The sequence below is a fragment of the Rosa chinensis genome, chromosome 4 (genome assembly GCF_002994745.2).
Source record: "Rosa chinensis cultivar Old Blush chromosome 4, RchiOBHm-V2, whole genome shotgun sequence".
Lineage (NCBI taxonomy): Eukaryota > Viridiplantae > Streptophyta > Magnoliopsida > Rosales > Rosaceae > Rosa > Rosa chinensis.
Window position 1 is genome coordinate 54,854,270 of NC_037091.1, and position 12,507 is coordinate 54,866,776.

The 12,507-nt window shown below is 37.4% G+C and overlaps 1 protein-coding gene across 1 annotated transcript; it reads right to left on the reverse strand.

The window, feature by feature from the left end:
• Positions 1-2,270: 2,270 nt before the first annotated feature.
• On the reverse strand, positions 2,271-3,173 carry LOC112199573 (zinc finger MYM-type protein 1-like). Its single transcript, XM_024340570.1, has one exon. It carries the CDS (start codon positions 3,171-3,173, stop codon positions 2,271-2,273), a length of 903 nt encoding a protein of 300 aa, XP_024196338.1.
• Positions 3,174-12,507: the final 9,334 nt, after the last annotated feature.

Consider the following 12,507-nt stretch of genomic DNA (forward strand, 5'->3'; position numbering starts at 1 on the left):
CACTCCATTCTATTCTGGTGTACCTGGTGTAGTGTACTGCGCTTTAATACCACATTCCTTAAGGTAGAGGGCAAAAGGACCTTTGTTTTGTCCAGATTCAATATACCTGCCATAGAATTCACCTCCCCTATCGGATCTCACAACCTTAATTACTTTATTTAGCTGTTTTTCTGCCTCAACCATAAAGATTTTAAAAGCTTCAAGTGCCTTTGATTTTTCAGAAATAAGGAAAACACGACAAGACCTAGAATAATCATCGATAAAAGTGATGAAATATTGATTTCCACATATAGTCTTATGTGGGAAAGGCCCACAAATGTTAGTATGAATAATTTCCAGCAGCTCTTGACTCCTAATGGACCCCTTTTTCCTAGTGTTAGTCATCTTCCCCTTAATGCATTCAACACAGATGTCAAAATCAGAAAAATCTAAGTTTGGAAGAATGTTTTCTTTGACTAAAAGTTGTAGTCTCTCTTTAGAAATACGACCGTTTATGCAAAAGAAAGGCAGAATTTTCATTAAACCTTGGTCTTTTGTTACAATTATTTTTTTCTATGAAAAACACATCAATAGAATCTTTGCAGTTCATATGCCAGTAGCCATCAACGAGAGTAGCATTGCCAGAAAACTTAGAAAATTTGAAGAAGTCAAGACTATTTTTATTACCAAGGAAGAAAAAACCTCCAATTCTTACAAATAATGAACCAGAAACCAAATTTCTTAACATAGAAGGAATACAATAAACCTTTTCTAAATCCACAAGCCTAACTACTCCTACAGCCTTGACATCCACTTTATTCCCATTCCCAGAGCATATCTTTGCTTCATTCTTGTTTGGGGTCCTCTTTCTTAGATATCCCTGCAGAGAAGTTATTACATGAATTGGAGAAGCAGTGTCAAACCACCAAGAGCTACTGGAAACTAACACAAGATTAGATTCTAAATGAAAGACAGGTTTTGAGTTAGTACCTTTTTTAATAAGCCAATCTTTGAAACCTCTACAATCTTTCTTAACACGTCCTGGCTTGCGGCAAAAAAAGCACTTGAGAGAAGTATTCTTGTTTGACTTAAAGTTTTGAGATCCCTGAACCAGGAGCGGATCTAGGATTCAATTGTTGTCTAGGCTAATTAAAAGTGCACAATTTTTTTTTTGAGGTTTGGAACCCAGTGGGAGGCTCATCCTCACGCGTTTATTATTTTCAATCAAAACATATAATGGAGGGGACATAAAACCAAACCCCGTAAATTAAAAACTACAAGCATACATTTGTTGTAAAACAACAATAAATTAACTAAATCGTACCCTCCGAGGCCCACTCACTTCAAACTCAGCAATCACAGAATCATTAGCAATGCTATCGGCAAATTCTTTTTCGATGTAGAGAACCATCAAATCATCAAAAAACTCATCTTCCTTCTTATTTCGAATTTTTTTTTTTAATGATGGTCATAGATGAAAATGCCCTCTCTGTTGTTGCTGTAGAAACTGGCAGAGTCAGCACAAGACAAATCAATCTATAAATCATAGAAAAGAATGCTGACTTTCTTGATTCAACTAACCGTCGACACAAATCAGACACAGTAGTTGTGTTGGCAAATCTTGGATCCTTCTGAATATCTGCTAGAAAATACTCACACTCCATATCTAGAGCAAGCATATCATATGATGTAAAATCATGAGGATAAAACTTCAAAGCAAGATTGCAAACATCTTCACATTTAAATGATCGAAAATTATCACGTGGATCTAATGTAGCACTAAGAATAAGGAGCTCCAACGAATTATCTGCAAATCTACTATCCAACTCTGCCAACTGAAAGTCTATCACAGCATTAAGTGTATTGACCCGATAATAATGCTCATTTGTAATATTTTGTTCACAAGCCCTTCTACTTTTCTCGTAAGGAGTGGACATATCTGGCATAATAATATCATACTGACAACAAAATGATTCAACCCTCATAATCAAATCATCCCAACCATCTTCTCTCATATTTTGCAGTTTTGATTTTGTTATTGAAAGAAAATTGAGAGCATTGAAGATGTCTATGGATTTTTTTTGCAATGACTGACAAAGAAAATCAGTAATCTTCATGACATCATGCATCAAAAGCAAGCAAAACACAAAATCAAAACACTTCATTGCATTACCTACACTCTTTACTTCTCCTTGTACTTTATTTGGTCCATTTGCAACCAAATCTGCAAGAGTTGTTTGGGTAGCTCCAAATAACTTAATCAAACTTGAAATAGAGCGAAGATGTGAACCCTAACGAGTAGCCCCTGCTCGTTGCAAAGTGCAAAGCTGATTAGCACCTCTACCAGTCTCAAGTGCTCCAGCAACCACTAAATCTGCAATTTCTTCTTCTCTGATAACTCTCAAAGCTGAATGTCTTTTTGCAGAAGAATCAACAAAATTTACAATCAAACTTAGAGTTGAAAAGAATTCCCAAATATCATGCACCCCTTTAGCTGCAGCATTTAAAGTCAATTGTAAGTGATGAGCAAAACAATGAACATAATATACATATGGACACTCTTCACAAAACAAAGCTTGTAAACCATTAAATTCACCCTGCATGTTGCTAGCACCATCATATCCTTGCCCACGCATATTTTCTACTTGAAGATCATATTGAGTAAGAACTTTGGATATCTCATCTTTTAGAGTTTGAGAACAAGTGTTTGCCACACTAAGCACTTTGAAAAACCGTTCTCTAATAAACCCATCACAATCAACAAATCGAAGAATGATAGCCATTTGTTCCCTATTAGATACATCAACAGCTTCATCAACAAGGATACAAAATTTGGCATCTCCCACTTCTTCCCGAATCTTGGTTCTAACTTTGTTACCAAGTATATTAAAAATTTGTTTTTGAATAATGGGAGAAGCATACTTGGCATTCCCAGGAGCATTTTGTAAGACTCTGCGAATATCTATATTCATTCTTCCAAAGAAATCCACAACCGCATTGAAATTGCCACCATTAGATGAATTAACTAATTCATCATGGCCTCTAAAAGCACATCCTTGGCTTGCCAACAACCTTACACTCTCTATAGTAGTAATAAGCCGGAGTCGGTTATCTGCTACTTCTTGTGATGATTGTGTGCTAATCACCCTTTCAATATGCTTAGATAGGTTTCTTACTGACTCCCACTTGTGCATGGCAATATTATGTAGGGAATTTAAGACTCCCAGTGAGAGACAATGCCAGATTTTTTTGACATAACATTTTTCCAACCTTGAAACCCATGCTCAGTAAATGCTGGATGATGGGATGGATAACTATCAAACAAGAAACAAGGGAAGCAAAATGCTTTGTCCAACTCTGCGGAATACTCAAGCCACGGCCATTCTTTGAACCACTTAGGATTAAATTTTCGACCTTGACCTCCGTCAAATGATAATGGGTAACTACTTAAGTGAGGTTGATACGGTCCTAAGACCACATAAGCTCTTCGAATATTGTCACGCTCATTCAAAGGGTACTTACATATTGGACGCCATATTAGAGAACTAACATCAAAACTTTCTTCTATCTCAATTCTTTCATTATGACACTCTTCTAGTGGAATAGATAGAGAAGGGTTTAAAGGGACATCATTAATAGAATTCTCAGTCACATTTCTACTCTCACTCCCACTTCTAATCTCATCGACACTATCACTTGATGGAGTACCACTTGTAAACCATGACAAAAGATTTTTGTACCTCTTGGGTTTCTGGTGATCTGTCATTATATTCAATACCTATAATATTATATAGATACCACCATTAGAATTATACAACTATAACTAATTATACATTACTATTAGTTGCTAACTAGCGGCAGACTTTAATGTCTAATGGATTTAATATGTGCCTCCTTAACATATATATAATAACATATATATAATTCTAATGGGTTTGTGAAAAAATATAAAGTTAGTAACACTAACCAGATGGAAAGAGCATCAACAACAATCTCGGTATTATGCATAAACCTAGACACTATCACCAAAACTCTCAAATAAAAACTCTCCAATCTGCAACACAAAATGCACATCTATAAATAAATCACAACATAATCAGAAGCCAAAGAAAGCATCAAGAAAACCCAAAGCCCAACAAAATTATAAAAGCTCATTCTTGATTTTTTCTTTTTCTTTAGCCAGTAATTTATCATCAAAGACATCAGTCATTTTGCATTCAGTTCATCAATTCGTAATTCTAACTAAAAATAGTTAAAATACAATCATCAATTCATCAAAGCCTCATAGGCTATTCACCGACTGACTGAGTCACCGAGAGTCCGAGACCGACCAGGTGACCATGATCAAGAATTCAAGATCCTCACTTCCTCAGTTCGACAGTTCCTCACTCCTCAGCGGCTCAGCTAACATGGAATCTCTGTCTCTCTCCGCCACTGATAGCATCGTAGCAAACAGAATCGGCGATGGGCCGACGGCGAGACTCTCGATCTGGGCCGACTTGGCGAGACTGCGAGAGGAGATCTGGGAATCTGGGAAAAACAAAGCAGGAAGAACTAAGAAGAACAGACTCACAAAGATGTTAAGATGTATCAAGATCGATAGAGATTCATACCTCGTTTACGAGAAGGAGAAAGGTGTGAGCTGCTGTGACTGTGAGTCAGTGAGTATGATCGACTGTGTGAGGCACTGAGGCTGCGAGTGGTGAGGAGCTGCTGTGATGGATAATTTATTTATTTTCTTTGGGCTGGGTATGGGCTGGGTATGGGCTGAAATGTAGAGATATACATATATACCTAAGGGTTTTTAGCACAAAATCTTGTCTAGGCTCAAGCCCATAGAGCCTTCCATGTCGGTCTGCTGCCCGGAACAACCTTAGGGGTAGATGCAGAATTTGTCTTGGAGTTATACTTCTCAGGTTTATACTGAGTCTTAGGCTTGGATACGAGGTTCACAGCTATTCCCTTACCCTTTTTGATCTATCCTCTTCTTGGACGCAAATAGATATCAACTCATTCAGACTCCATTTATCCTTCTACGTATTGTAGGTGGTCAAAAGCTGACTATACTGAGGTGGCAGTGAATTCAAAACAATGTGAACTAGCATGGCTTCTTCAATTTTGCTGCTATTTCAATTTTCAGATCTTTCAATTTTGCTGCTCTGATACCAAATGTTAAATTAAGTTTATAATGCATGCTCAAGCATAAGAATACATTAGATGAATTACTTACTTGGAATAGATGATAGTGATGAATCCATTTGGCAATGAACTTGTTAGAACTCGTAGCTTCTCCTCTGATCAATATACTGAATGCAATCACTCTATGAGATAGTGAATCTAAATTGCTTGTTGTAATTGATACAGCAGAGCTTAAGTCCCTTATATATATACAGATTAGGAACCTCCCATAAAGTATTCCTAATCCTAATCCAACATTGTAAAGAGCTTCTTGATTCATGTCCTATAGGAAAAGTTTATTCCTTAATGCAATAGGTCTGCAATCCTAAACATTTATGATTCATTTCTGTTCTAGGCACTTAAACAGAACTTACCATATTCTTTCGATTACTTGTTCCACAAAAGTTTGACAAGTTATTGAACCAAAGAATTAACGAAGACAAATTCTAATAATTCTTACACCGCCGTACACATGGGCAATAAGTTTCTACCGACTTGACCCACTGGAGCCGCCAAAGCTATTGAGTTGCGGTTATACATGACTAACATGTAAAACAGCTAGAATAAAACACAGTAATATTTCTAACGAAATTTGCGCAAGCGAATATTTAAATAAATATAAAAGATGACTCTTGTTTAAGCCTAAGTACTCATAACATTCTAATCATCGAATACACAATCTGAAACAATTTCACTTGCGTTCTTGGACTTTGTTTTAATTGGATGTTTTGACTTTTTGTTAGAATAAAGAGCATGTTTTGATGTTTAGTTTTCGAATACTATGAAGCATGAAAACGTTTTAGGATTTTCATATAGTAATTTGCTATTTCTTTATGTGTTATTGGATGTTTATTGATTTTGTGCTTCAATCCCACATTTTATGTGTTTATCTTAGTTGGTTCGAAACAATTAGAGTTTGCATGTAATTGAATCCAAATTAAGATATGCTAGCGTTCTAGGTCTTAATTGCTTAAGTGGAAAACCTATAGTTCCTTAGGTAAATCAACAAAGATATTTGCATGCGTGATTAGCGTTCTAACTTGTGTGTTCTTCTTAAATCAATCAAACTTCCACATGTTCTTAATGCATTGATTATGTTTTGTTAGAGAATTCACTAGCTTTGCATGATTAATAAGATTAATTATGGTGCGTTCATCTAGTTAATCTAATTAAGGAAAGTAATAAGGACTTTGTATGCGTTCATCTCTGTTCTTGATTGATTTCTTCCAATTTCATGTTTTGATTCGTGAATTATTATTTGGAGTTCTGTTTTTGTGTTAATAGTAGTTGACTACATCATGCATCTTTGCAGTCCCCTTTATCTCTTCTTGATTTATGGATTGATTGATCATTGTAGTTAGTTTAATTAGATTAGAATATAAATACTTTCAAAATCCCCTTATCTTGTAATTTTCGTATATATTTATATTTTGTTTTATACTTTGTGAATAATACTAATTTGTTTAACATTTTTGACAAGAAATATACCCCAATCCCCGGCTTAGAACAATACCCTAGTTATTATATACTATTATCTGATGCAGGGTTTAAATTGGCACTCACTTTGAGTGTATCACAAAACTCAAAAGCTATTCCCAGAACAGAACAATCTACATAACTCAAAAGGGAAACTCGTACCCAAATCAAAATCCAAAACTCAAAAGCTATTCCCAGAACAGAACAATCTACATAACTCAAAAGCCACTACAAAAAAGAATTGCAATGGCTATAGCAAGGGGCCACGGCGCAGATTTACTGTAGCTAATGGTCCTCATTTAACGACTGCAATTACTGCCGTCGCAAGCACATAAATAAGATACGACGGCTTTGCATTACCATCGTTTGTCCTTATATTAATTACGACTGCATATACATGCTGTCGCATGTGCTTGTGTCAATTGCGATAAAGCTAACAAGCCGTCGCTTGTTTTAGGTAATAAGATACTAGTGTGAGCGAAAAAAGATAAAAACCAGATCCAGATCTGGTTTCCTTTCTCGTTCTCTTCCTCTCTTCAGAAGGCAAACACAACAGATAAACTCATTCCATTGTCATTCCGTCTTCCTCTCAGGTAACTCATCTATCTTCATCTTCTTATTCCTTTTACTTGGGTCTCTTGAATCAATTCAAGAAAGTGAGGGTTACTAACATCTCCAGTTGAAAATTTGGCCAATGGTTGATAGGTTATTCCAAGGTGGGCTAAGACATCTAGATACTGCCCAACATAAACCATAACTTTCTCTTCTGGTGGATTGAAGAATTGGTTCCCTTGGCTGTGTTTGAGTGTTCGCAGGCACGAGGTTTGTTTTTCACTTTTCTGATTTTTGTTTTTGTTCATATTTGATTTTGATATAATACCCAATAGCAAGCGTAGAGAACGATTTTAATTAGAAAAATTGATTTTGTTTTTGTTGAGACTGATTGCTTTTGGTATATGGATTGAGCTTAATAGAATAATGCTATAACGGAGATACTATTCATCATCCTCCTCATCAAACTGCCTAGGTTGATAGTGGAAATCAAACTTGGTTTGTAGATGAAACTTTTCTTCTACTCTTGGTTTTGAATTTGGGTGAGACAGAATCCCTTCGTCAATTTCACCAAACAGTGTACCTTGGTCTGGCACCGAATTCTCCAATCCCTCCGTGAATTGAAACATATAACTAGAATGAACGGTTTAGGAGGACAAGAGCTTCTTCACGAGGTGTTGTGCTTTTTCTTAATTTTTGTGTCTGATATCATCTTAGTTTCTACATTTAACGTTGTATCGATACATTATGGTTTAGGGTTATGATGTAAACTGTGCTCTAAATTTGGTTCATCTTTTATCGGAAATTGAAATTGTTAGTCTATTAAACAGCTATGTTTGTACTCATGTTGCAGGGACGAACCTAAGAAGCTCAAATTGTTTGGTCTTGATTTATCTATTGCTTTCTGTTCTTTGATGCTCGCAGATGGCCTACTATGGAAGTAAGTGACTCACTGATTTAGTTATAGACATTTCTGGTTTATCATTGAAAGATTTGTAATATCATCTATTGGATTTTTGTCCCTTGAAGCCTTGAAATTTGATCTTCAGTATTGGAGCTTTTGAAGGCGCCATTGTCTCTCTGTTTCGGTATCACGCACTTTCTTAGCTCTCTCTTTCGTTTCTCTTTTTTCAGTCATATGAAAATGAGATATCATGGCTTGCACATTTTGTAAGAATATCTAGGGCTTGGCACAGTCCCAGACCGGCACTGGATTTGCAGGGACCGGGACCTGGACAGGCTATCTTTTTTCGAGTCGGGCTTGCAGTTTCAGAGAATGAGGATCGAGCTAAACCCGGACCAGGACAAACGGGCAGGTTTTTTCAGGCTTACGGGCTTTTTTGCCCACCCCTCTCGCCGACAACCATATCTCCAAGCACCGGAGATTAGCCACCTGAATATCAATCCCTCATTCCAGAACCATCGAACCAAAACATCAATCAAAGACCATCCTGCTCCACCATCTCTCGACCTCCTCCACCCGCTCAAAGACCCGATCTGTTTCCTTCGATTCCCCGAAACAACTCCAACCAAATTCCGTTACAAGAATCCTCACCAAGCACAAGACTGTGAATGAGCAGAAAGAAGAAGAATCAGAAAGCCTAGTTTCAATTTCAATGGAATTTAAATCAGAATAATTGAATTAGTGATGTTATGATGAAATTGGAAAATAGAAAGCTAAAGAGGATCAGAGGGAAGGGAAAGGGGAGGTTACTAAGGAAGACGAAAGAAAAGGGTTCTTTACTTCTTTTAGAAGAGATGAGAGGCTGGGTCCGCTGGGATTTAGGTTGGGATTGGAAACTGAGGAACTGGCCGAACTGAAGGAAGAGGAAGATGAGGAAGAAGAAAAAAGAAAAAGAAGTACTTGGGCCCATAGAGGGAATAAGTTATAGATAATTGATATTTTAATGACACATAATAAAAAAAACATATACATCTATGATATTTTACTAAAGTATTCGGGCCTAACGGGCTTTAATATATTTCAAAGTCTAGACCCGGGACCGGCCCGAAATTTATATATATGGCCCAGGGCCCGCAAAAACTTACAATTTAAAAAAAAAAAACCCGGATCGGCCTGGCCGAGCCTGTTTGCAGTGACCGAATGAGTTATGATGTTTGGTTCTAATTTGTATATTTGGTTCCTTCAGCCAGAGGACATGGGCTTTGCAGTGACGCAGGAGGGCCTTGTTGAGGTTAGTGTTACTTTAGAGGGGAAGAGCTCAAAGAAAAGAGGAAGACCCCGTGGCAGCTGGAACAGTCCTAAGCAAGTGGTGAAGCCCAAGGATGTAGAGCTCAAATAAAAGAGGAAGACCCCGTGGCCTTGTTGAGGTTAGTGTTACTTTAGAGGGGAAGAGCTCAAAGAAAAGAGGAAGACCCCGTGGCAGCTGGAACAGTCCTAAGCAAGTGGTGAAGCCCAAGGATGTAGAGTCGATGGTGACCGAGTCGGTGGCTTTGGACCTTGGTGCTCATGGTGATGTGGATGTGGCACACGTTTCTTGTGCTAAGGAGAACTAAGTTGTAGGCTACACATTACTCAGACCAAGGCTGTGACTGGTATGCTAAGTGGAGAGGTACACCAAGAGGGTCGTTAGGCCTTAAGCTTCCCATGCTGATGGTTTTGGGTCTGAGTAATGTGCTTAGCAGTAGGTTTTTATTTCTGTTCCTAGTTGCATTTCCTAGTTGCTTTGTGAACAAAATTTCCTTAAAAGAGAGAAGAACGAGTTTTATTTTGAGTCCTCTAATAAGGCGAGTCCACTAGTACTGAATCAACATGATTTGTTCACAAATTTAGGAGAGGGATCTAGCTTGGCGTTTAGGAGAGACGGATGGTGAGGCAAGAAAATGCCGATTGAAATTTGAAAATGAAAACTGAACGCCGATCCCGAAACGCTAACGGCAACATGTACGCACAACATTATTGAAGCATTCTACCATAAACGAACAACCCAGAATAAACAAACATGTACAGGTGTACTAAAAAAAACCCAGGATTGTAATGTTCATATCAAAGCCAACAAACAACCCAAAAAATTCAGAAACCCAGAAACACAACAACAAAAAGACTCATAAAACCCACCCAGAAACACAACAACAAAAAGACTCATAAAACCCAGATATCCTTCATTAGTCATAGTCAAGTTCATTAAACCCAAAAAATACCTCTTCCCAAAACCCACACCTACCTAGTGAAAAGTCTTCAAAAGTGAAAAGTGGATACCAAAGTTAAAAGGTAGTCACGCCTCCAACGTCTCCGGTGGTCTCCTCAGCAGCGGCGATTCTGGCCTCCTCCTCAGCAGCGATTCTGGCCTCCTCAGCCTCGACCACAGTTCTTGCAGCAATGTTGAGCGCTTCCTGCTGTGAAGACGATGATGTTGAAGCGGCTCCAGAAATGATCACAAGCGGCTCGACTTAGAGAGGCTGAGCCATGGTGACCCTCACATGGTGCTCTGTTGGAGAGGCAGGAAAGAAGCTCCCCCACCCGTTCACGATCAGTGATACGTAAAAGTAAGCATATAATTTAACCCTGAAAATGTCATCGTTAGTATATGGTAAATAGGGATCGTTCTAACCGGGGATTGAGGGTACACCTGTTATTGTAAAACAAATAAAGAATTAAAATAAGTATAAAGTATTATTTACAAAAATAAAACAAACAAAAGGGGGTTTTAGGATTATTAAATCAAAAATTAAGTCAATAAAATAAAGAAAATGTAAAAACATATATACAAGGGTGGAACGCAAGGAATAAAGATCAAATCCACAATCATATGAATGAAATCCAATCACAATTCCTATAGTTGATCGTCTATGTCATGAGAAAGAAGTTGACCATGTGAAACGTTAGAAAGCAAACGATTTCCCATTTTTTACTTTCCTTGAATAATTAATCTAAGTGAAAGCACCTAAATCAATCCTATTGAACATGCAATCATAGTCTAGAAAGCTAGCTAATCAAGAACATATTCAACCCATTAAGAACAAAGAAAGGATGTCAACCAAAGTGCACAACCTAGTTATGAATAAGTTCACTTATTTGCCATCCTCCTTAATTGATTTCGACTTTTGTCCAAAGCCTTTACTACTTAAATTAGCTCCAATTACATGCATATATCCTAAGTTGGCCACCAAAGAACACAAACATGCAAAAGTTTTCTGTAATCCAAAATCAATCAAGCAATCCCACATAAGCAACATATAAATCAACATAAATAAATCACAACTTTATTTCAAAACATATAAACGGGCTTTAAACTATGCCCTTAACGTCATGTTAACAAGAATTCATAACTCTACGAATCAAACAAAGGAAAAGAAAAGAAAGTTTGAAATACACCATGAAAGATGGATGACATGGCCTTGAGAAGAAGAACTCGAAGATCCTTGAAAGCAAGCAATCTTCTAGGGACGACACAAGGGTGGATGGCAGATAGGATCTTGATGTATTGCATGACTTCTTCTCCTCCTTGGTTGAGACGCAGAGCTTCTGAAGACTAGAGAATGGAGAGAATTTTTCTGATGTTTATTTACTGAGGGAGAGAGGTGTGTTGTGGTGTGGTGATGGTATGGTCGGTGGTTCTATTTATAGGAGAATGATAACTTAGTCTCCAAGTCTTCAAGATTTATCCACACAACATTAACCAATCAAATAATGTCACGTCAGCTCTGTTGTGTCATCCAACCAATCAAAAACCTCTAAAATAATTCCATAATCTTTCCAAATATATTATTGTTGATTTCCCAATATTTTATCTGATTTTTCTCTTAATGTTCAGCCAACATATCTTGAGGGAATTAATGAACGAATCTGGACTTGTTTTGAGTATTTTCTTGTTGCACAATCCCTTGAAGCTTTCCCTTGATATTCTCAACGTAATCTCCTTGATTTTCGCATTATCTCCATCATTTCCCATGCAAAAATCAGATTTAATCTCCCATAATATCTCTCACGTCATCTTCAAGCCATGTGGCTTCCTAGTGCTATCAGGACTCCTCTTTTTTCGCTATGTGTTTTTATTTCAGCTTATTTCTTCTCCATTTATTCCAATGTACCTAGAAAATAAAAACTAAATTAAAATTTATTTATTTAAGGAAATAACTAAGTAAAATATGAGGAAATAATTATTAAAACGTCACATAAAAATGCTCCTATCAATCAGCTTCACCACCTCGGTGGTAAAAGCGGCAGCGGTACAAACGGTAGTCCAAAAGCCACCACTCCCAGTACCACCCCCACCCCCAGTACCACTCATATTGAGAAGTCTTGGATTTTTCAGGGAGATAATTAAAAGATAGTTTTGGATTTCAGAGAGAGAGGGAGCA

Bases quoted from the DNA above. Each gene is read 5' to 3' on its own strand.
- LOC112199573 (XM_024340570.1), bottom strand. From the start codon at position 3,173: ATGCACAAGTGGGAGTCAGTAAGAAACCTATCTAAGCATATTGAAAGG.